The sequence below is a fragment of the Pseudorca crassidens genome, chromosome 15, assembly GCF_039906515.1.
Source record: "Pseudorca crassidens isolate mPseCra1 chromosome 15, mPseCra1.hap1, whole genome shotgun sequence".
Taxonomy (NCBI): Eukaryota; Metazoa; Chordata; class Mammalia; order Artiodactyla; family Delphinidae; genus Pseudorca; species Pseudorca crassidens.
Window position 1 is genome coordinate 78925059 of NC_090310.1, and position 24952 is coordinate 78950010.

Consider the following 24952-nt stretch of genomic DNA (forward strand, 5'->3'; position numbering starts at 1 on the left):
AAAAAGAGGTTGTGCTTGAGACCGAGATGATGGGGGGAGGGGCTACAGTTATTGGTAATTTCAAGGTCTGCAGCCATGGTTCTCAGTGCTGTCCTAGGAGCAAGCATCACCTGGGACTTCGCCGGGAAATGCAGGTTCTCTGGCCTCACCCCAGACCTACTGAGTCAGAATCTCCGGGGGTGGAGCCAGCAATTTGTGTTCTCATGAACTCCCGCCTCTCCCCGCAGGCTTCCTGATATGCACGAAGGCTTGGGAACCACTGCCCTAGAGTAGAATGGCTGAAGGAGGAAGACAAGCATCTACAGGACCAGAAGAATTTAAGAAATTGAGAGGTCGGGAAAGGAAAAGGATTCTTTAAGGAGCATGAAATTGCTGAAAATTAAGACAGGGGTACAGAGACTTCCCCGGTGGTCCAGTGGTTAAGATTCTGCCTTCCAATGCAAGGGGTGTGGGTTGGATCCCTGGTCGGGGAGCTAAGAGCCCACATGCTGTGGGGTACGGCCAAAATTTTTTTTTAAAAAGGGGGTACACCTGAAGAAAGTGCCCGGACCCAGGAGCTAAAATCACCAAGAAATGAGGACAATGGCCAGGTGGAGAATAGTCTAGAAGTGGCAGAAAACAGTAAGGAGGACACCTATCCCAGAGCCCAGTGATATAAGGGCTGTGGGAGATAGCAGCCCCTCTGCGGGGCATAGCGGGCAGGACAACGGCCCCCCAAAGATGTCCACTCATCCCTGGCACTTGTGCGTATGTTACCTTACACGGCAGCGGGGACTTGGCAGGTGTGATTACTAATCTCAAGATGGAACGAGTAGCCCGGATTATCCAGGTGGGCCCAATGTAATCACAAGTGTCCCTATAAGAGGAGGCCGGAGAGTCAGGCGGAGGAGTACGCGGCACGAGGGGGCAGCGGTCGGGGTGATGCGGTTGCTGGCTTGGAAGATGGAGGGAGGCCCACCGGCCAGGAAGCGGATTCTCCCCTCGAGCCTCCGGAAGGGACACGGCCCTGCGGACACCTTGAGTTTAGCCCAGTGAGACCATTTTGGATTTCTGACCTCCAAAACCGTAAGGTAATGAATTTGAACCGCCTTAAACCGCTATGTTTGTGATAATGTACCGTAGACGTCTGCGAGGGAAGCGGGGGCCTCAGGAGGGTGGTGGGTTTCAGAGCAAAAACACCAGGCGCACTTGGGAGGAAAAAACTGAGAACGTGGGCTTTTGTTTACGGTGGGCCGTGAGATGTGGAGGGCAAAGACGCTGCGACTGTGTTTTGGGAGTTGGGGGGCGGGGGCAGAAGGTGGGCTTGCAGAGCTTAGGAGGGGCTAGTGAGTGGGAGAAGCGGGACTGCTTGAGAGCCTGACACCAACAGGTCTAAAGAACGAAACGATTAGCCCTGAGGGTGAGGACATGGGCGCTGGGTGATGGGAAGCGGCGGCGTCTGGGATCCCCACTTTCCGATTCTCAGAGGGGCCCGGACCTGTTCTGAGAGCGTGGGTCCCCGTCGGGGCAGCAGTGGTGGACGTCGGAATGACTCTGCAAAGCCCAGCATGGGAGGCGGCAGTGCCTCCAGGGTGCCCCGGCTCCTTTGCATCACCTGGAGGATAAATGAGAAGGTTGGCTCGGGAGCAGCGGGGCTGCAGGTGTGTCTGGGGAGGACCAGATGGAGGAGAGCCGCCTCCAAAACGCGTTAACAGTATAACTCGTTGAGCAGGAGTGCCTCGCCTGCTGCAGGTTCCCGTTACCTTGTCAAACAGACTCCCCGGGGAGGTCGCGGTTCACATTCGGCTTGTAAACGGCAGCTGGCCGGCCGCCCTGCTCTTACCTGTCCCCGAGGAGCCGTTGAGCCACGGCAGCCAGCATTTTACAGGCGGGAGGGCCACGGGTGACGGCAGGAAGCCAGGAGGCAGATAAGAGCCTGGCAGGCTCAGGCTCCGAGGGAGCGATGGTCTTTATTGCTGTCTGCAGCAAAGGGAACTGGTTCTTTCTAGAAGCCAGCCTGGAGTCCACAGATGTGTAATTAGAAGTGAATGGGGCTTCCCTGGTGGCGCAGTGGTTGAGAGTCCGCCTGCCGATGCAGGTGGCGCAGGTTCGTGCCCCGGTCTGGGAGGATCCCACGTACCGCGGAGCGGCTGGGCCCATGAGCCATGGCCGCTGAGCCTGCGCGTCCGGAGCCTGTGCTCCGCAGCGGGAGAGGCCGCAACAGTGAGAGGCCCCCGTACCGCAAAAAAAGAAAAAAAAAAAAAAAAATGAATGAACTGAGCCATATGGGACAGAAGAAAGGTCTCTCTTGAGTCAGATGTTTAGGTTTTAAAAATGTGTTAAATATTAGGAAAGGATTAATTTTCCATGCATTCCGGATGAATCCATTGTTCCCAATGTCACTTGCATGTGTGAAACTTGGACACGTTTGTTCATTCAGCACGTAGTTCCAGAGGGCCTACTGAGGCCAAGGTCTGGGCATGTGGCATTGAACCCGAACAAAGACTATCCATGCTCACATGGGATTTACAGGTGTAAGAGACAGATTGTAAACCAGCAAACGGGTCTGCAAACAGGAGAGTCCTGTATATGTCGTGGTGGGTGTATTTGTGGGCAGGGTGGAGGTAGATCCCACATTCCATGTTAGGGAGGTCTTCCGAGGATGAGAGGGTTTGATCTGGGGACCTGACGGATGAGGGAGAGCAGTTCCATGAGCCTCAGGGGTCAGAGCGTTTCAAGTCTTGGGAAAACTGAGGCAGAGGTGGGACAGGGTTAGGATTAGGCAAGGAACAGAAGAGAGGCTGACATGGAGGAACAGAGCCGAGTCTGGAGAAGTGGTAGGTGGAGAAGATTGTCGAAAGTCTTGGCAGAAATCTGGATCATTCTAAATGCAAAGGGAAGGTCTCAGTCCTGTAGCTGGTGGGTTACTGAGGCTCTTGCACTGTCTCAGACCTGAGTGACTAAACTGCCTGTGTTTTTGAAATTAAAGTGATAGCAAGATGGCAGAATAGGAGGCTTCTACCATCATTCCCCCACAGAACATTGATTTCTTTTTCAGCTTTATTGAGGTGTGACAAATGAAGTTGTAAGGTATTTAAAGTGTACATCATGATGAGATGATAAAAACTGTGAAAGGATTCCCCCATCTAATTAATTAACACATCCATTACTTCACATATTGATCTTTTTCTGAGTGTGAAAACCTTCCAATTGTACTGTTTGCAAATTTCAATTACACAATAGCAATGCCAGTTACAGGCACCATGTTCTACCTCAGATCCTCAGAACTTATTTATCTTACAGCTGAAACTTTGTACCCTTTTACCAACCTCTCCATATTTTGCCCAGCCCCCAGAAACCACTTTTTTCTGTTTCTATGAGTTTGACTTTGTTCTTTCCTAGATTCCACATATAAGTGAAACCATGCGGTATTTGTGTCTCTGTGTCTGGCGTATTTCACTTAACATAATGTCCTTTAGTTTCATCTGTGTTGTCACAAACAGCAGGATATCTTTCTTTCTCGTGGCTGAATGATATTTCATTGTGTGTGTGTGTGTGTGTGTGTTTATACATATACCTACCACATCTTCTTTATCCGTTGACAGATACTTAGATTGTTTCCCTATCTGGCTATTGTGAATAATGCCACAGTAGGGAACATGCGAGCGCAGATCTATCTTTGGGACCCTGTTTTCATTTCCCTTGGATATATACCCAAAAGTGGGATGACTGGATCATATGGCAGTTTCTATCTTTAATTTTTTTTATTGAAGTACAGTTGATTTACAATGTTATGTTAATTTCTGCTGTACAGCAAAGTGATTCAGTTATACATATATATATATATACATTCTTTTTCATATTCTTTTCCATTATGGTTTATCACAGGATATTGAATATAATTCCCTGTGCTATACAGTAGGACCTTGCTGTTTATCCATTCTGTATATAATAGTTTGCATCTGCTAACCCCAAACTCCCACTCCATCCCTCCGGCACCCTCCCTCCCTCTTGGCAACCACAAGTCTGTTCTCTGTGTCTGTGAGTCTGCTTCTGTTTTGTAGATAAGTTCATTTGTGTCATATTTTAGATTCCACATATAAGCGATACCATATGATATTTGTCTTTCTCTTTCTGACTTAGTATGATAATCTCTAGGTCCATCCATGTTGTTGCAGATGGCCTTATTTCATTCTTTTTTATGACTGAGTAATACTCCATTGTTTATATGTACCACATCTTCTCTATTCATCTGTTGGTGGACACTTAGGTTGTTTCCTTGTCTTGGTAATTGCAAATAATGCCGCTATGAACATAGGGGTGCATGTATCTTTTTGAATTATAGTTTTTCTGGATATATGTCTAGGAATAGGATTGCTGGATCGTATGGCAACTCTATTTTTAGTTTCTTGAGGAACAGCCTTACTGTTTTCCATAGTGATTGTACCAACTTACATTCCCACCAACAGTGTAGGAAGGTTCCCTTTTCTCCATATCCTCTCCAGTATTTATGTAGATTTTTTTGATGGCCATTCTGACCAGGGTGAGATGGTACCTCATTGTAGTTTTGATTTGCATTTCTCTGATAATTAGTGCTGATGAGCATTTCTTCATCTGCCTGTTGGTCATCTGTATGGTTTCTTTGGAAAAATGTCTATTTAGTTCTGCCCATTCTTCGCTTGGGTTTGTTTTTTGTTGTTGAATTGTATGAACTGTTTATATTTTGAAGATTAATCCCTTGTCGGCTGCATCATTTGCAAATATTTTCTCCCATTCTGTAGGTTGTTTTTTCATTTTGTTTATGGTTTCCTTTGCTGTGCAAAAGCTTGTAAGTTTGATTAGGTCCCATTTGTTTATTTTTGCTTTTATTTCTGTTGCCTTGGGAGACTGATCTAAGAAAACATTGGTATGATTTATGTCAGAGAACGTTTTGCCTATGTTCTCTTCTAGGAGTTTTATGGTGTCATGTCTTATGTTTAAGTCTTTAAGCCATTTTGAGTTTATTTTTGTGTATGGTGTGAGGCTGTGTTCTAAGTTCATTGATTTACATGCAGCTGTCCAACTTTCCCAACACCCCTTGCTAAAGAGACTCTTTTTCCCATTGTATATTCTTGCCTCCTTTGTTGAAGATTAATTTACCGTAGGTGTGTGGGTTTATTTCTGGGCCCTCTATCCTGTTCCATTGATCCATATGTCTGTTTTTGTGCCAATACTATGCCATTTTGATTACTGTAGTTTTGTATAATTGTCTGAAGTCTGGGAGGGTTATGCCTCCTGCTTTGTTCTCTTTCCTCAGGATTGCTTTGGCAATTCTGGGTCTTCTATGGCTCCATATAAATTTTAGGATTATTCTTGTTCTGTGAAAAATGTCATGGATAATTTGATAGGAATCACATTAAATCTGTAGATTTCTTTGGGTAGTATTTTAACAATATTAACTCTTCCAATCCAATCTTTAATTTTTTTGAGAAACCTTCATACTGTTTTCCACAGTGATTTTACCAATTTACATTCCCACCGACAGTGTATAAGGGTTCCCTTTTTTACACATCCTGACCAATACCTAATATCTTTGACTTTTTGATAATGGCCATCCTAACAGGTATGAATTGATATCCCATTGTGATGTTGATTTGCATTTCCCTGATGATTAGTGATGTTGAGCACCGCTCTATTCTGTTCCATTGATCTGTGTCTGTTTTTATGCCAGTACCATACTTTTTTTTTATTACTATGGCTTTGTAATGTAATTTAAAATCAGGAAGTGTGATGCCTCTGGCTTTGTTCTTCTTGCTCAAGATTGCTTTGGTTATCTGGGGTCTTTTGTGGTTCTATACAAATTTTAAGATTGTTTATTCTATCACTGTGGAAAAGTACCATTGGAACTTTGATAGGGTTTGCATTGAATCTGCAGATTGCTTTGAGTGGAATGGACACAGGATATCTTTCCATATATTTGTGTCATCTTCATTTTCTTTCATCGATAACTTACAGTTTTCAGTGTACAGATCTTTCACCTCCTTAGTTAAATTTATTCCTCTTTATTATAAATGGGATTAATTTCTCTTTCAGATAGTTTGTTAGTATACAGAAATGCAACTGATTTTTGTTTATTGACTTTTGTATCCTACAACTTTACTGAATTTGTTCTAATAGCTTTTTGGTGGAATCTTTAGAGTTTTGAATATCATATCATCTGCAAATAGAGGATGAGTCTATAGAAATATAAAGGACTGATTCTATAGAAATATAAAGGACTACTGTGAACAGTTATACACCAACATATTGGATAACCTAGAAGAAATTCCTAGAAACTTACAACCTGCTAAAACAATTGTGAAGGAAGAGAAAATCTGAAAAGACTAATTACTAGTAAGGAGATTGAATCAGTAATCAAAATTGCCTGCTTTGCAGATGAAATGATCTATTTAGAAATCTCTGAAGACTACCAACAAATCTGTTAGAGTAATGAATTCAGTAAAGTCGCAGGATACAAAATCAGTTGTATTTCTATATACTAACAATCAACCATCCATAAAACAAATTAAAATGATCCCATTTACAATAGCATTAAAAAAAAACTTAGGAATAAATTTAACCAAGGAGTGTAAAGATCTATACACTGAAAATTATAAAACATTGATCAGAGAAACTGAAGACACAAATAAATAGAAATATCGCATGCTCAAGGATTTGAAGAATTAATATTGTTTAAATGTCTATACTACATAAAGTGATCTACAGATTCAATGTAAACCCTATCAAAATTCCAATGGCATTTTTCAGAGGAACAGGATTTTTTTTCCTAAAATCTGTATTTAACTACAAAAGTCCCCACATAGCCAAAGCCATTTTGAGCAAGAAGAACAAAGCTGGAGGCATCACACTTTGTGATTTCAAATTACATTACAAAGCTATAGTGATAAAATGGTATGGTATTGGCATAAAGAGACACACAGATTAATGGAACAGAAAAGAGAGCCCAGAATAAACCCATGCATGTATAGTCAACTAATCTTCAAATTCACTAAGATTACACAATGGGGAAAAAGTAGTCTCTTCAATAAATGGTAGTGTTAGAAAGCTGGATAGGTACATGCAAAAGAATAAAATGGACCCTTATCTCACACCATACACAAAAACCAACCCAAAATGTCTTAGACTTGAATGTAAAACCTGAAACCATGAGACTCCTAGAAGAAAACATGGGGGAAAACCTTTTTGACACTAGTCTTGGTAATGATTTCCTGAATTTGGTACCAAACGCACAAGCCAAAAAAAAAAAAAGCAAAAATCAGTAAGTGGGACTACATCAAACTAAGAAGCTTATACACAGCAAAGGAAACCATCAACAAAATGAAAAGGCAACCTACAGAATGGGAGAAAATATTTGCAAGTCATATATTCTGTAAGGATTTAATATTCAAAATATATAAGGAACTCATACAACCCAATAGCAAAAAAAAAAAAAAGTCTAATTAAAATGGGCAAAGGACCTGAATTTTCCAAAGAAGACATACAAATGACCAACAGGTATATGAAAAAATGCTCAGCATCACTAATCAGGGAAATGCAAATGAAAACCACAATGGGATATCACCCCACAGCTGTTAGGATTGCCATTATCAAAATGTCAAAGTAAGTGTTGGTGAGGTTGTAGAGAAAAGGGAACCCCTAAAAAAAAGAAAAGAAAAGGGAACCACTATACACTGTTGATGGGAATGTAAATTGGTACAGCCATTATGGAACACAGTATGGAGGTTCCTCAAAAAATTAAAGATAAACTACCACGTGGTCCAGCTATCCCACTTTTGGGTATATATCCGAAGGAATTGAAAACAGGATCTTGAAGAGATCTGCACTCCCACATTCATTGCAGCATTATTCACAATAGCCAAGATGTGGAAGCAGCCTAAGTATCTTGTCAGTGGGTGAATGAATAAAGAAGATGTGGCATATATATATGTACACACACACTGGAATATTATTCAGCCATAAGAAGGACATCCCACTGTTTGAGACAACACGGATGAAACTGGAGGGCATTATGCTAAGTGAAATACACCAGACAGAGACAAATACTGTATGATCCCACTTAAATGTGGAATTGAAAAAAGTTGAACTCATAGTCCAGTAAGTGCCCTACATATGAACCTTCAAGTTGCAAACTTTCACAGATGCAAACATGCGTTCACGTGTCCAGTCACATTAAGTTAGTTCACGTGTCTGGCGTACATTTTCACGTGCGTGCATCCTCTACAGGTAGTTGTGTTTTTGTGTACTTTACAGTATTGTATACAGTACAGTAGTATAGTATATTTATTTCAAGCCCAGGATGTCCAGAAGCAAACGTGAAAGCAGCAGTGATGTAGCCGGTACTGCTAAGAAGCATCAGCTGTTGTATTGTACTCTTGTACTTTTCAAGGTGCTGTACTGTAAGATTAAAAATGTTTTATTTTTTGTTTTTTATGTATTATTTGTGTGAAAAGTATTATAAACCTATTACAATACAGTACAATATAACCGATTGTGTTAGTTAGGTACCTAGGCTAACTTTGTTGGACTTATGAACAAATGGGACTTACGAATGAGCTCTCAGAATGGAACTCATTGGTATGCAGGGGACTTACTGTAACAGAGTAAAATAGTGCTTACCGTGGATGGGGGTTGTGGAATCAGGGAGATTCTGTCAAAGGGGGCAAACTTTAACTTCTGAGATCAATAAGTTGTGGAAGCTGAATGTACATCATGGTGACTAGAGTTGATAAAAGTGTATACTTGAAACTTGCTAAGAGTGTAGATCTCAAATGTCCTCACCACCAAAAAGAAGGTAACTGTGTGAGGTGATGTATGCATTAAAGAGCTTAATTTTGGTAACCAATTCACAATTTTTAACATATATCAAGATACTACATTGTATATCTTAAATATACACACTTTGTCGATCATACTTTGATAAATTTGGGGGAAAAAAAAGTAAATGCAAAGGGCAGTTATTGGAAGGCTTTAAGAGCAGGTGTGGTATGTTCTGCCCACTGTGCAGGCAGTGAGGGTAGGCGTGAACCAGGGCAGTCAAGAGGCTGCTCTGTCGTCCAGGCAGAAGATAAAGATGGTCCAATGGGCGTGAAGCAAAAAGGTGTGATTTCAGAGATGGATCCACCAAACGTTGCTGACGTGTGGGGCCCGGGGACAGTGAGGGATCCAGGGTCGCTCCCAGGTTTTTGACTATGCAGCTGCTTAGATGGTGTTGCCGTAAACCGATGGGGAGGACAGGGTGTACTAGAGGGTTGTGGGTGGGAAGAGGAGATTGGGAATTAGGAAGATCGGGGGCATGTTGAGCTAGAGATGCCTCCTGGGTATCAGAGTGGAGATGTCACACAGGCAGGTGCATGAGTCTGGAGTGTGCATGAGAAGGTGTACTTAAAATCTGGTGCCAAGATTGTCCTGTGAATGCTTTTCCTCAAGAGCTGTCCTAATGGTATTAATTACAGAGGGCTCTTGATCAGCAGCCATGTGATCTGGGGGTCTTTCTTGGGGAGCCCCATCAGTAGCTCATAGAAAGCCCTGAGCTGCTCCCTCCCTGCTTAAAAAAAAAAAAAGCTAAGATCCAATTGTCATAGTGCTTTGTGTCTGGAGTTCAGTGCAGAATTTGAGTTTAAAATTTCTAGTAAACCAAGAATTCCTGGAAATCCTGGGATTGGGCAGGGGTTTCCATCTCTTTGGTGATAACTCCACATTGGGCCATTTACCAAGCTGGACTGCTGAATTTTACTGGGAGGGTGAAGGCAGAGACAGTTTTGAGTGGAAGCCCTTTTTGGAGAAAGCTTGGTGCAGCTCATCACAGCTCCCAGAGCTCCTCAAACAAAAGAAATGACTTTGCTTTCATTTCTTAATGGTCCCTGTGGTCTGTGCTTCCTTCACGGGGTTATTTCATATTCAACCTGCTCTTGCCAAGAAACCAGTTTCCTTTCCATTTATGAACCTGAAAAGCCTGTGTAGGAGTCAGCATTTTGTTTGCTCCTGGAAGTCTTGTAACTTCTTCATTTCCCACTTGTTACTAAGCCAGTGTTATATATCTGCTCCTTGGTACAAAAGTACACCCTGCTGCTGCAGGTAGCAAGGGACATTGACAGACTTGCAAAGTCTCCCCAAGAAGGAGAGGCTGGACGCCCCAGTGTGTGTTTCCTTTTCATTTCAGGATTTGAAAACTGGATAAGCTCGAGTTTGGGGCTTTAACTATCTAGTTAACTAATTAGGTAGCTAGTTAATTATCTAGTTAGAAAAATTCAAGACCTGTTGTCAAAGCTCTGAATGCTTCCTTCCAGATATTGGAAAATGAGGTCCAGCCTTGGGTGAATCTTAAATCTATTAGTTAAATGATGGGAAGTTGTATTGATATAGCTAACATTTATTAAGCACGTACTGACTGTGAGGTGGGGACTATGATCTTCATTTTACATTTGGGGAAACTGAGGCCCAGGCTGAATTTTGTGGTACGTACCAAGTGTAGCTCACACAAATGTAGGACACAGACTTATTTTTTTAATGACTATAGTTTTATCTGTATAGTTTTATATTTGTATTTTGTTTTCTGCTTAAGATGATTCTGGGTTCTATTTGGGAAAAGCAATATAAGGTTTTCAGAAAGTGAGTGAATTTAAAGAGAACTGGTTGTATACAGCTACAGCAAAAAATCATGAGGGGCAGATTTGCCCCTAGGGTGGGTGGGTGAGCAGGCGGGCCTGGGGAAATATTTTTTGTGGGGCTCCTGTCTTTATGAGCGATTTGAGTCATCCTCACATCAATGTTTCAGCACCATTCTGGTGGTCCAATCTCGCCTGATCCCACAAAAAATAAAAAACCTGTGCTGGCCATTAAGGAGCAATCTGCTCACCAGGAAGCTCTTCTGGCAACTGGCTGGGACCCTGTAGGTGCAGGTCCTGGAGCTGTTTGAGGGATCTTGTGTCCTGTTGACCTTGTGCCCCAAAGGAAATAAATGGGAACGAGCTGGCCCCATCTGAGGGGGACCAGGGGCATCTCAAGCCACAACTCATACAGGACCCTGATATGCTTGGGACACCCTACCCCACATGGTACTGCTGGTTCCAGGCACTGGAAGGGGGCTTGGGAAATCCCCAGGAAGGTATCCTCAGCGTAGAGTTATGGTGGGGTGAAGTGGTCCCTGAAGTACAGGGCCTGGGGCTGAGACCCTGCTTCCCTAGGGTTTAAGGGTAGTGCTGAAGAGTGGGATGACATTTGAACCGTATTACATTAAGACTTTAAATAGAAATTTTTTTCCAAACCTCGTAGATGCTTTAGCTATAAGGAGAAAAAGCTGCTATAAGGAGGAAGCCAGCTGGAAAATTCTAGTATTTATAATATCTAATTCTGTTTGAGGGTTTGATGGTAAAAGATAATTTGGAGGGAACTTTGGAATTTTGTAAGATATTCAAGCAGAGACTGTTTCGCTCTGCGAGTGACTGTTTTGCTCTGCCCAGTTCCCTGTAAATGCTCTGGGACCCTCTGCGAGCAGACCCAAGGCGGACATTATAAATGTGTTTACCTGGATGCTACTCCTAAAGAGGTCTAGAGACACAGATTATAGCAGAGCTGCAGTGGAGGGAGCAGAGAGAGAATCAGACAAATCCAGGTTGAGCTCATGACTCTGTCACCTTGGGCTTCTGATGTAAGATGCAAATATCGGAGGTTAGATGTAAAATGGACAGTCCCGACCTCACAGGGCTGAGAGGAGTGATAAACCCACACGTGGATGTGCACACAAAGGGTCCTTGATGTACGAACTCAAAATGTAAAGGGTATCTGAACAGCATCTCTAGAGAAGAAAAGATACGCCCAAAGTAGCCATTGCTTTCAACTGTTTTATTGCTAAACTATCATGATACAAGCCGTATAAAAATACTTTACATATAGCAAAAATAAACTACATTAAACTGAAGGTTAAAAACGTTTTGCATAGGAATGTGATGTATTCAAACTCCTTTTAACAGTCAAGATTTTCAAAACCTAAGCCTTCCAGTACCACCCCGTGGGAGAGACTTCTATTTGTTGGAGAATTAGCGAGGACATTCTCAACATTTTCTCCCCTCTGAGGGCTGTAGAGGCAACAGGGGTGAGTAAGCTTCTTTGACAAGGTGTGTCAGGATGCTAAGCTTGTCCCAACCACAGCGTCCATCCGTTCGGGTCAATCAGAGTGCTGAAAGCACCTGCTAATAGAACAGCATCATTTGCATCCAAAGCCTGAACTAGGCAGGTGGAGTTTATTCTAACTGGCCAACAGCTGCATAAAGGCAGGGTGCTAAACCTTTCTTCCAGCACCCAACACGCCAGTTCACTTTCGGAAGGGCTGGCTTACGGAGCCACTGCTAGCTCAACAATCACCAGAAACATTTGTTTCTAAACAAACTGAGTTAAGACAGTGATGTTGGCTATAACTCAAGGCACTCATGAAAGCTGAGAGAAATTGATGTCTGTGATCAGTTTCACGTGACGCTTCTTGTTCGTAAGCATTTAGCTGGAATGCACGAAAACCACTTGCATTGGCTGGTGTGGCTCCATGAGATTTAATGCCCGAGACCCAAGCTTGGGAGATCCAAGGTTAAGATATGCTGGGTAGCTGCTAAGGGCCTGGCCCTCCAAAAGTGAGTTCAGGAAGGTTTACCCCGACTCGTCAAGAATGTCACAACCCCTGTGCCACTTGTAAACGTAAAGCAAACAAAGTTGTTAACCAGACCCCTGACATTCTTTCAATTCTGAACAAATAAGAAGGTCTTGGAAAGGGTTTGACGTGAAAATAAACTCAAGCCTCCCCTTTAGTCCAGAGTGAGAAATGAGAACACATCAGCTTCCAATCTGTCTACACATGACAGCTCCCGCACTGGCCAAGGCTGGCTTCCTGAGAGGGATGGCTTGGCCACTGGATGTAAACAAGAAAGGCTACATCAGTGCTTCCCAGTTCTTAGAAAGAATCGACTTGATTCGTCTAGTCTGTGTCTTTGCTGGAAAACTCTGAACGTCCTTTGGGTAACGTGTACGGGGGTTTATCTACCAGGATTCAGTGAGCTCTGTAAACATTAGCCTGCACTTCTGTTCTAGGAACTCCCCATTACTCCTGTGTCTTTTTTAGACTCCCCATTACAACACAGTTAGTTTTGTTACATCAAAATCACCTACTAGGTCCCTTATTGGAGGGATCTAAACACTTTCCAGTTCTCAGTGGCAAGATGGCGGCTCAGAGCTGAAGTCAGCAGTGTCCTCAAGCAACAAACAGGTGCTTCCTCCTTCCACGGAGCCACTCCCCCTCCTTTCTCCGGAGACGGTTTCTTCTAGCAGACAGGTGACTAACAGGCTCTGAGGTGGGCTTTTGTTTTGGGTGTTTTTTTTTTTTCCTGGAATGATTAACAAATCTTCAAGAATACATCCTTTCTCTTAGGGAAAAAAAATCCTCAATGTATACGAAAAAAGAGACACTTGAAAAAGATTTCTGACCACTTATAAATATTTTCTAATTCCAACAAGGATGCGATATCTTGAGGACAGATAAAAAGCATAAAAATACAGATAAGAAAATAAAATTTAATACCATACTTATTAATTTGGGTTGCTATTATATATTATCAAGCAGCAGTATTTTTGTACAATACAGGAAGACTCAAACTTTGGAAATATGCTACATTCAGCAACAGGGCAGATTGCTGTTGGAAGTGCTATATATTTACATTACCTCGGTTGTAGCAAGTACAAACCTCTACCTAACAGATCCTTCTAACACACGTGCAACACACCCATCTTGACAGTTTAGACATCCTTTTTCTTTCTCTTCGAGGACCTATTGCCTCTCCCCATACTGAAAATATTTCATGAGCAGTTTACTCTTGGCAAAACTTCCTCCTGGCATCTGTATCTGACAAAACTTTCCTGACTGCTGTCGAGTCTTACTACACATTCTCTCGCTTGTTTATGTCTCAAAACTAATGCTTTTGTTTCCTTCCTTTGCTATTTGGTATAGTTGTTTATGAAAGTGCTTCCTATAATACCCAGCTAGGATGTCTTAGAAAAAGAGTTTGTGAGTGTCTTATACACACACACACGTACATCTATACATACGGGAATCTGAACTACTAGGAGGCCCTTTGCACTAACATGGTTAGAATAGTGATGGAAAACGCATTAGTCCTTTTTCACCCCATGCACAATGCAGCTGAGCGACTGCTACAATAGCAGGAAGGCACTTGGGTAAAACATTCAGATAACTGAGGAAAGGCCAAATTCCCCCATGTGCAAAAAATGGCTCCCAGCCAGGTCAAGTGAGAACAAATCGCTCACCAAATGCTTGAACCCTTCCCCCGTGAAGTCAATATTGCTGGAGAGAAAGTCCTTTAGGTAAAGCTGCTTGGATAAGGAACACTTTATTAATGAGGAAGAATTTTGCATCCCAGAAGCTTTGCGATGGCGGTCAACTTCTTACTGGTATTCTGTTTGTTGAAAAGAATTTTGCTAAACTCTGCTTGGGCTGGGTGGAAAAGTCCCCTGTCCTTGGTGGGGTGGGAGGGAAGAAATGCTAGGTCCTGACCAAAAGGGTACAGACATGTGCTGCATTCTGTCCTCTCTCTGGAGCCCCAAACACACCAGGCCAGGGTCACAGGTCTGGAGTTCCTGGCCCCAGCTCTCAGAAAGGTTTTGATGACAAAGCCAGGACTTAGAAAACCCACAGTGGGCTCTTAACTGCCACGATTCTCTTCGTAGAGTGATTTTTTTCAATCAGCTCTGCTAGGCAGAAGGCCTGAGTACAGCCTTTTGAAGAGTGCCAGGAACATTTACACTCTGTGTTTGATTACAGGGAAGCAATTAAATGGCCGAAAAGGAATCCCCAGTTTGTCCTGGGGTGTCTGCAATGAATGTAAACAAACACATCTGTGTGATTAACAGCCCACCTGCCAAGAACTTGGAGGGTTTTATTTGTTTGCAAAAATTGCCCCAAAGGAGGAAGACTTTGGCGGACCGTGGGTGCGCCCAGAGGAGAGAGACACTCAGGGCTAAGCTGCACACTCCATGCGAGTGGTCTGAGCGGAGCACATTCAAACTAAGGGCTGTGTGGGAGAGGATCTGCTTCTATTCAGATCACATTTGTGCTGGATGAAGCAGCTAATGCAGAGGCGTCTTGGGGACTGGGGCGGGGGGCGGGTTTCAATGGGTTCAGTTAAAAATAACCAGTGAACTTCGGGGCCGAATCGTGAGCTTGAGTACCCACTTTGTGTCTAGGCCAGAGAGGGAATTCAGCCTTTTTCCTCGATCGTGGGGGCGCCCACCCACCGAAGCACTTAGGCCTGCCAGCTGCTATACTTTGCAACCGTTTTACTTAACAAAAATACCTGCACTTTTTTCTTCTTTTTTTTTTTTTTCGTTGCTTTAGCCCTTCTGCCGTTCCTTCTCAAAATTCAATGCACATGCTTGAGATTCTTCTTAACTACTGTACTTTCTGGAAAAGCACTTGGGCTGTTAGAGGAAAGAAAGTGGGAACATCAAAAAGCCGCGAAGCTTGTCCGGCTGCAGCGGATGCGTGCTCACCCGGCAGCCTGGGTGACCTCCTCTTGTCCGTGACCGTGTGCTGCAGGGGGGAAGGGCAGCTAGCCAAGAGGGCCCCCCTCCGCCCCCCCGCCAGCTTTTTGAAAGCGGAGAAGAAAAAAGTGTACACATGTCATAACGCCGAGAAGCTTTTAACAGGTGATCTTGTATGAGCCAGACTGTTTTTGATTCAGAAGCAGAACATTTAAAAATCAAGCTTGAGCTGTGGCCCATCCCTGGTGTGGACGGGCAATCCCTAGGGAAGATGGGCCAGCTTCTTTGTTTTTCTTCAGCCCAGTGACGTAAGCTGGGTCACGTTCCTTTGGTTGCTGTTGGAGAGCTCCTTTCCTTCAAAAGGTACAAGAGCTGTATCTGTGACCCAGAAGAGTGAAGGCAAGGGCTGGGGTTTAACTGCATCCCCATCTTCCGTCCCCCGAGTCCCCGGCTGCAGGCTCTCAGCTCTCAGGCGCATTCCAGCGGGTGGTCTGGTTCAGGATGTATTTGGGGTCAGCAGGCACTTAAGGTTTGGATGGGACACCTGAAAGTCAATCGAGATGCTCTTTGGGATTCAGAACAAGACTCAGAATGCACAGAGAGGAGGCGAGCTCCGGAATAGAGGGGTAGCTTTCGGCCGGTACATGGTCCCGTGCTCAGCCTCCGGGTGGGGTGGGCACCGGGGAGGACGGTGGGAGGCTCCGGCGTTAGCAATGTGGATGGTGTCTTGCTAATGGCTTTCTTCTACGTCTGATTTCGGGCAGGAGGTCCTGAAAACTCCTTCCTGATAATTTCATTAACTACGAAAGAAAAGAGAGAGTAAGCGCGAGTGAGAGGGCACCCAAAACAGGGATCAGGTTAGCTTTCTAGAAACTAATACGACCGGGCTGTTTTTTTAAAACATGTTTTTGTCTTTGCAGTAATACATCTGACAATCTTTAACATAAGAAATGCCTTCCCACATCATGATTCTTCCTCACCCCCCATGATGCTATTTTGTGGTATGGGTTTGTTAGTGAAAATTGCCCAAATGGTAACTTTTAAAAATTGCTGTGGCAGAAATGGAGCTGGGCCACAGGGCATGATTTAAGGAACACTTTCTCCTTCTTGTTATTGAATGCACTCGAGGTGCTCTACTGTATACCAAACTCTGTCTGTTATTACAACGTCCAGAAAATACCCACTCCGTGACTAAAAGACAGTTCCTTGACCCACAAAACTTAACGACTCGCAAGAGGGGCCTTTAAAAAGAGAGTGGGTGGGACCACCCCAAAGCCTAGCCATCAGTGTAAACATAATCTTCATCCCTTTCAGCACAGCCCCCCCTCACCCCTCCTCACTACTGAAGGATCGCGCTCTGAGTCTTCTCAAGTACCCAGTGTCCTCAAGGGGCTCTGGAGTGTTCCATCACCCCCTGCCCCAGAAAGCTGCATGGAATTTAGCAGGGAACCAGGAATGCAGTGCCAGCCAGCGGCATCAGGAGCTAGCCCTGCTCTCCCACTCTGGCCACTTATCTGAGGCACCAGGTCCTGGGATCAAGGCAGTAAGCTCTTAGAATAGCGGCTCTTGCCAAAAGGCTTCCTTCAATGTTCTTGGGGAAAAGCTGCCTTCAAAGGCTGCCCAGACACCAGGCGGGGGTGTGCACCTGCCCTGAAGTGTGTGTGTGTGCACTTTTGGTTTCACAGCTGGATCGTGTGGACTGGGCCCGGGAGCAGCGGAGGAGGCAGGACCCCTCTGGGGTCCCATAAAAGGGAGATGAATCTCCGCCCCCCTGGTGCACTAGGTTCCTCCCACAGCCGCCGCCTGAGATGTTTTCTCATCTCAGCCTCATCCTCCGGTTACAGGGGTGGAAGATGAACAGTGAGGGTGAACTGTCGATGGGCTCAGACTCCCTCCACCCTGAGCTCGCCTAGGTCCGGGGTACTTTTCCCTGGAAAACCCCTGCTTGGATGAGTCTGCAACTCCCAGAATAAGCAGAGAGCAAGAACACACTGCTCTGGGGCTGAATGTGCTGGTCTGACTCCTGGCTCCCTCACTAAACGGGCCGTGTGACCTCACCCCTCTGTGCCTCGGCTCTCTCATTTGTAGAGTGAGAATCGTCATCATGTGTCCCTTTTGGGGCTGCTGTGAGGATGCTGGGCATTGATGTATATACAAGCTCCTAGCAGGAGGCCAGGTAACCAGTGTCGTGTAGCTGTCAGTTGTGTGATGGGTAGTGATACCCCACGCTTTGTGTTGGACTCTAAACCTAGTGCTTTACACCAGCGGGCTCTGTTTTGTGGCAGAAACCAATCAGGCGTCGCTCACTGTTCTTCAGATGTGTGCTGAAAGCAGGTGCAAGGGGCGCTCGAGAGTTCAGGTTCTAGAGCCGGGTGGCCGGGGCTGGAATCCCACCTCTGCTGCTTCCTTGCGCGCTGAATCTTGCCCTAGTGATGTAACTGCTCTGTGCCTCAGTTTCCCCATCTGTAAACTGTGTATGAAAATATGACCTTCCTTCTACAGTTGTTGAGGAGCTTAGATGAGATGACACAGTGAGAAAATTATCACAGTCCCCGGCGTAGAGCAGATGTTGGTTCAGAGACTGGTATGTGCATATGTATATATGTACGAGCACATGACACAGTATCTCTGGATGTTAATGGATGAGAATGTATGTATCAGAGTAACAACCGGCTGCAAAGTGTGGGAGTGGATCCACTGATAGGAACTCCGGGGATGAAGTCGTGTGTTCGGCTAACCAGCTCTAACTGGGCCCTGACTGTGTAGCAGATACCAGCTGACTCCCGGAGCTGGAGGAAGCAGGACCCCTCGCCTCTGCAGCCCCGGCCGCTGGGAAGTGTGCAGGGCTGGGCGGCCCGGGGGGCCCTCAGTGAGGACAGCCAGGCAGGAGTGAAAGCACGTGGCCAGGGGGGAGGCGGGGTCGGTGCGGCTTCACGCGAAGCTTTTCAAAGCCCGGATTCTGAAGGGTTTCCTGTTTTCTCAACCTAGGAAACGAGAGGAGTCAATCCTCAATGGAAACGTTCCACGGCCTCGGCTTTCTAAAAATAACTGCTGGGCAGAGCCACTAGCACCACCGCCCTCGCCAAAGGGTCGTTTCCCTTCTCGGAGCTCGGGGCCAGGTTAGGGGCTGGGTGGGAGACGGTCTAGCTTCCCCCTCCCTTTGGATGGAAACCACTCTGGCTTTCTGAAAGCCACAGTCGAATCTAGAAAACTCGGGGAACGCTCTGCATCGGACCCCCTCGCGGTCGGGGTACGGAGGCGGCCGGCCGCCCAGTCGCGCCCCAAAGCGAGGCCCACTCGCGCCCACTGCAACCTCCCTGGGGGAGAGGAACCTTTTCTTTCTGAAACCTCAGAGCTTGTGCCCCTGGCTGTAGACAGGGAGAAAGCTCTAGGGCAGAAGCGCCAGCTGGGGGGCGGCCACAGCAGTGCAGCCACATGGGTCTGCAAACGTGGGCTCTAAGTTCCCCGAAAGGGTCTCTGCCCAATCACTTCACCCCGACTCGAGAGGTCCCGCCTCTGCAGCCTCGCGTCTTTGGGTGGAAGGGAAAAGGGGGCATCGTGCTGCCCTTTCTTTGAATCAACTTCCCGACGTCACCATGGAACCTCTCCCTGGGAAGGAAAGGTGGTCTGCCCGCTCAGCAGCCCTGCCACCTCCTCTCCGTCACACCTTTAGTCTCCTCACTCTGGCCCCCTCCGTGCTTAAGGTCTCCTTTATCCAAAAACCCTGCTCTGGGCTTGTCTTGACCCGATCTGGTTCCCGCTGTGACCTCGCCTCCTACTGCCCTCCCCCTTCCCCCTCCCCCCCTGCAGCGAACCACACTGGCTTCCGTTCTACGTGCTCCCCAGGCCGCACTCATGCCTCCAAGCCTCTGCCCTTGCAGGTCCCCTCGCCTCTTCTAATGCTTTTCTCCCTCACTTCTTTCGAGGCTCTGCTCAGTCTCCTCGGCCCCAGGCTCTGGGGACAGTCGGCAGTGCCACGTGCCGCCACCCAGTTGTGCTTGGTCTCCTAATCGCCTTCATATACCGGTTCCTGGCAGTTCACTGTTCTAGTGCTTTAGTTTTCTTGTTCCCCCACCGTATCCCTGGCTTTTGAAGAGAGCCTTGGTACAGAGGAAGCTCTCAATAACATGTATTACTGAGAAAGCAGAAGCTTAGCAAGGGACTAAGTGGCCTCAGGTCACACTGTCTGCTCTGGGATTTGGCCCCAGGTCTGACTCTCAGGTCTGAGTGTTGAAACCCGCCCTTCTAGGTCACTGCCATCAGTATTTCATTCATCCGATAAATGTTTTGAGCATCTATCCTACGCCAATTTCTGCACCTCTTCTCCCACCTCTTCCCACATCGGGCCATGGGCAGTTCTCCAAATGGTTCCTCTCCTGTCCAAATCCTGCCTTCCCTCCTGCCCCCTTTCCTGAGTATCACCTTTTTCCCAGAAGCCTTCTCACATTCCTACATGGGGTCCTGACTCCCTCCAGAAGCAAACACTGAGTTCTCAAAATGCTTCGCTTGCCCCCCTTTGCCATGTTATTTGAGTTGGTTGTATGCCCACTGTACCATGCATAGCAGCGTGCACACAGCAGGTGCCTAATGCATGCATCTTAGCCCACCACGAGGACCCCACACTGTCAGCCTAGGTCCCTTAGTTTAGGGAAGCTGATTTTTCTGTTATCCAATTGACAAAGGGGTTTTCGGTCTGTTGTTTGCCTGGAGCTTTTTCTCCACAAAAGAATATAAGCCATTCACATTTTTTCAGGGATAAAAATGTGCCAGGTGCTGAACCAAGCACTGAGTACTTCTCACACCAAACCCAGTAATACATTCATCCTCGTTTTATAGATGGAGAAAGAGAGATGGGCAGTCACTTGGCACAGCAGGTGAAGGGGAGGGATCAGGATTTGAATCTATAGCCCCATTGTATTAACCTGTACATTATATGGCTCCACCATATAGGTAAAGAGATGGTGCTATGAGGTTTGCTAGCCATCACCTTTCTGCTGGGGCCCCGGAATCCTCAGCATCTTTTGTGTGTCAGGAAAAGGCCAGAGCAGCCTCTGCGAAGTTAATGAGCAGACAAGGCTGTGTGCTGAGTGGTTAAGGTGGTCACTGAGCATCACTTTCTTGGAACAGAATTGAGGCCAGTGGTGTTCAGTCTGCCACAAGCACCCCCGACCTTTTGTTACCCTTACAGAGAGACACCGTGATGAAAACACAGATGTTGAACATGGCTACAGCCTCAGCGTGATTTCTAAGCCTGACACCGAAGGCTGAAACCAGAAAGAAAGAAAGAAAAGACAGATGCATGTAAGTGTATAAAAATTATACATTTTTCTTTAAAACTCCAAAAAAGAAATCTGTAGTATATTCAGTATGACAAAGGTCATCCATATATAAAGAGGTGTTACAAATCAATAACGTCTAATAAAAATGGCTACAGACATAAAGAGAGAATATACCAGGGGTCAATAAACTTTTTCTATAAAGGGCCAGATAAAAATATTTTCAGCCCTGTGAGCTATATAGCCCTTTACTCAACTCTGCTTTTTTTTTTAAACATGAAAGCAGTCACAGACAATATGTGAGCAAATGGGTATGGCTGTGTGCCAATAAAACTTTGTTTAACGAAACGGGCCAGGGGCCACATTTGGCCTGAGATTTGCCAGTCTCTAGTATATACGCCAATGGCAAAGAAGAAAAAGATAGCAAAGTGTGTTTTCTTCCCCTACTTTTCGGGGACGGCAATCCGGGGAAGCCAGTGCCTTTTACTATTATTGTTCATCCAACAACTCTGGGTTGTTTGTGGTAAATTTCTTAAAACTGATTTCTGCTGGCATCCCACTCTGCCCCAGGAATTTTCTGGTTCACTTGCGGGCCCGGACACCTGCGTGCTGACTTTTTTAGCTGAGCTCGGAGGTCCCCAAAGTTCAGTTTGCAGAAGAATGGCCACTCAGGGTTACACACAGAAGGCCACACAGATAGACTTGAGATGCAATTTAAGACTTTCCAGGGAACTTTCTATAACTGCTGACTTTGGAACTTAATCCCTTGAGAAAGAAGCAACAGGAAAGAGAGGACAGGCCCCATCTTATTTCTCTCCCAAACCTCAAGCTTGTTTTCTGAAGTCTGGTTAGACTGTGTGAGGGCCCTCGAGAGCCTGGGGTCGGCCAGAGAGTCGCTCCTGAACCAGGAAGGCAGTGTTCTGGAGGCCAAAAGAAAGAATCTGAGAGTTAACACAGGCGCAAGTCCCACCCGCCGCCCTTCTCCTGCGCTACCTTGCCCCGGTCAGTCCTGGGACCTGTGCCGGGGCAAGAGGTGGCTAGACACAAGGGTGGCTGAACGAGAAAGCATGTGAAGTGTTCTCTGGATGCTTCTACATTGTCCTAACCGCTCTCAGGGAAAGCTACTCTGAAGGCCAAGAGTGAACTCTGTGCCCTGAGCACCAGGCCTGTCTTACCCACAAGCACGTGGGAAGGAGCTAAGAAGGAAAGGTGGCCATTGGCCTTGGCGTCCCCGGTGACTTGGGTATCACCATGCTCTCACTTGCTAAGCGACTCCCCAGCCTTTTCTCCCCTCCCAGCCATCCCCACACGCTCTGGAGGCACTTGGGAACGGAAGAAGAGCTTTCTAGAAGGGCCAGGCTTCAGCGGCTCAGTGAAAAGGACAAAAACGCCTTGATAGGCCTGTAGCCCAAAGCTGTGGGTGGGGTCTGAAGCGTTACAGGATGGTAAATCCCCTCTGAGGCCAGGCAGATCAGAGCCAGCTTGCCAGAGTTCACAGGCCCCTGCAAGGTCAGAGCGTTGCCAAGTCCTAACATCGGGGAGGGAAGAAGCACACTAAAAAGGCCCTTTGACGAAGTGGCTGAGTCTCAGCGCTGATATTTCAGCTGCATTTTTGTCACCCTGATTCGCCGGATGCAAAGTTCTCGGGAGGGACTCTGGCTCCGGGTGGGTATCCAGCCAAGTTTCGCTGAGTGTTACTGTTGCCTGTTGATGGTGTCTGAGAGTCACTGGTGGAGAATGTGCCAGGGAAACCCTCCCCCTGCTAAGGTTCATGCTGCTGTTGGGAAGTTTGGGTACTTCCCCGCAGGCCCCACCCTCTGGGAAAGCAGGTTTGGGACGTCAGCTCCCTCCGCTGTGTGTGCTAATGGACGTGAAAGCTGATGGTTGTTCTAACTGGGTTTTCAGAGTGAGCCGTCATTGCGATGCTGCAGAGGACTCGGGCTGTGGCCTATGATGCAGCAAACCCACTTTCACCAACAGACAGACAATCCGAGAGCCAAGGCCCAGCGGGACAGCAGGAGGCACGTAAGCCAGCAATACCGATGCTGGATGGTTCCTGGCAAGCGCTCACCACGTGCTACCTGATTCCAATCATTGTGCAGAGAATTAAATAACAGCAGCGGCATCTAAACAGCTGAGGCACAGAAAGGTAAAGCGACATCCTCACTGTCCCACGTGGCCTCTCTACCCCGAGCCTCCGGCTCCCTGCACAGTTCTGCGCAGGCCCAGCACCCAAAGTCGATAGAGGGGATCTACAGCTAAGGCCAGGGGCCCCACTGAGCTCAGTGGGAAAACCACACCCAGCTCTAGCCCAGGTCCAGAGCCTGGTTTCACATCCAGAAAGTGCGGGGCAAGGGGATGGTTAACCCCTTCCAAAGGGCACAAGAAGGCCCCTGGGGGTTGGGGGGGGCGGTGGTGGAGCTTTGAGTTGATGAGATCAAGACTGGAAATTACCTAAGCACAGGGCACTTCCAGAGGTTCCTGACCCACCTGCCCCCTCTCTCATTCCCCAATGCCCTGCCGTTGACGGAGAGCCTTCCTTAACTGGAAAACACCAAGCAAAGTGTACAAAACCAAAAGGGAGCTGGCTCAGGGCAGGAGCAGAGCTGCCGAAGGCTGGAACCTGGCGCTGCTGCCTTCTCCCTGGAAGAGGGTGATGGGGCCACTGGGAGAGCATGCAGATCCCCAGAGCCTCATCGCCACCCCTACACCCCTCCCCAACCGAGAATCTCAGGTATGTCCCCTGGGGGTTCCCCCTCACAGAGCGGTGGGGTCTAGCCCTTAAGAGTAGGAAATGTTGGAAAATGAGAGAGGGCCTTCAGGTTGTAAAGTTTTCTCTTACTCAAAAAAACAAAAAAAAATTCAAGTTAAGGAAACACACAGCTGGAAAACAAAAGGAAAAAGGCAGAAGATATTACCTTTAACTTTGATTTCTTGGATCAAAGATCACAGTCATTCTGTTTCATAATATGTTTTGTATCCAGCTAAGGTGTGTGTCTATCAGCTCTGAAAAAGATTTGCAAAACCATTTTTGAGAAGAAAAAAAAAAAATCACCTTCGACCTCTTATGCTTCCAACTCATGCTAATATCATCATTTAATGAGTAGCTCTTCACCCAGGGCCGCTGAGAACCCAGGATAGAACTCAACCCTCTGGCTGTAGTTTAAGCCCCAATTCTATATCGTCTTAACATTTGTGCCAGAATTAACCCCAAACCAGGGTACTAATCACTGAGATGAGGGCCTTTGTACAAAGAAATAGGGATCCCTGAAATCAAAGTTCATCAGCAAGATTATGGTGGTTTGGGTTGTTTTTTTTTTTTTTTTTTCAAAGCAAGACAAAATGGCTCAGTTGCTGGCATATCATGCAGTTTCAAATCACGGCCAACCAAGGAGATAAAATAACACTGGCATCTGTGGCAGAGCACATCAGAAAATCAGAATTTCATGATGGAGCTACTCAAATGGAATTCTCCCTCATTTGACCCCTGCTTCCTTCTTACGAGTGATACAACCTCAGTGGGCATGCAAATTCATAAGACTGTACACTTTCTTCCTGTTTTTCTCTGGTTGGCAAGTTACTATTTTTATAGCCCCTGCCCAGTCAGAGCACTGAAGGTGCTTAGAAAGGAGACAGGAGCTATATATTTTACAGGCATTCATTTTCTCTTCAATTTTAAATAATCCCTTTTCTTTTCTCAATTCCTTTTCAATGGCCAAATTAGAAGGCCAGAGTCCATTCTGAGTGCTTGAGATAGAAATATTTTCTGGGATTAATTTCTTGCAGGGAGTAATCCCACCTTTTGCTAGATGTCGCTATACTTGCATCCTTAGGTAAACCAGAATAGTCTCAAAAGTCATGAGCTCTCTGAACTCTCATCTTCAAGGCAGAGAACACCCAATAATGAGATCTTTTCTGCAGTTCTTCAGTTGCAGGCCTAGACTCCTACATGTTGGGCTCCAATAGGGCTGGTTTGATTGGGACTGGATGGCGTTCGTCACGGGCTGCTGCCGCCCAGGACAAAATAACCACCTCCTCAGTAGTGGCTCTGAACACAGTCTGGACCATGCATTTCAGGCCATCTCTTGAAGCAAAAAGGCCCACTGGCAAAGCCAGGTGCC

General features: G+C 46.2%; 2 protein-coding genes across 13 annotated transcripts in view; one reads left to right on the plus strand and one right to left on the minus strand.

The window, feature by feature from the left end:
* Window positions 1-23918, plus strand: part of LOC137208012 (uncharacterized) — a 324147-nt gene extending 300229 nt beyond the window's left edge. For 5 of the 6 annotated variants that reach the window (XR_010935434.1, XR_010935437.1, XR_010935438.1 and 2 more), the window contains 3 exons: window positions 228-1070; window positions 20744-20856; window positions 22737-23918. The gene's annotated coding sequence lies outside the window, so the exon portion shown is untranslated. The remainder of the gene's footprint in view (window positions 1-227; window positions 1071-20743; window positions 20857-22736) is intronic. The other variant, XR_010935435.1, reaches the window with a different exon arrangement.
* Window positions 11845-24952, minus strand: part of NFATC2 (nuclear factor of activated T cells 2) — a 187654-nt gene continuing 174546 nt past the window's right edge. For 6 of the 7 annotated variants that reach the window (XM_067708473.1, XM_067708470.1, XM_067708472.1 and 3 more), the window contains exon 10: window positions 11845-16355. In XM_067708473.1, coding sequence (XP_067564574.1) covers window positions 16300-16355 — 56 coding nt within the window. In that variant the 3' untranslated portion in view covers window positions 11845-16299. Of the gene's footprint in view, window positions 16356-23749; window positions 23838-24952 lie in introns of all 7 variants that reach the window. The other variant, XM_067708469.1, reaches the window with a different exon arrangement.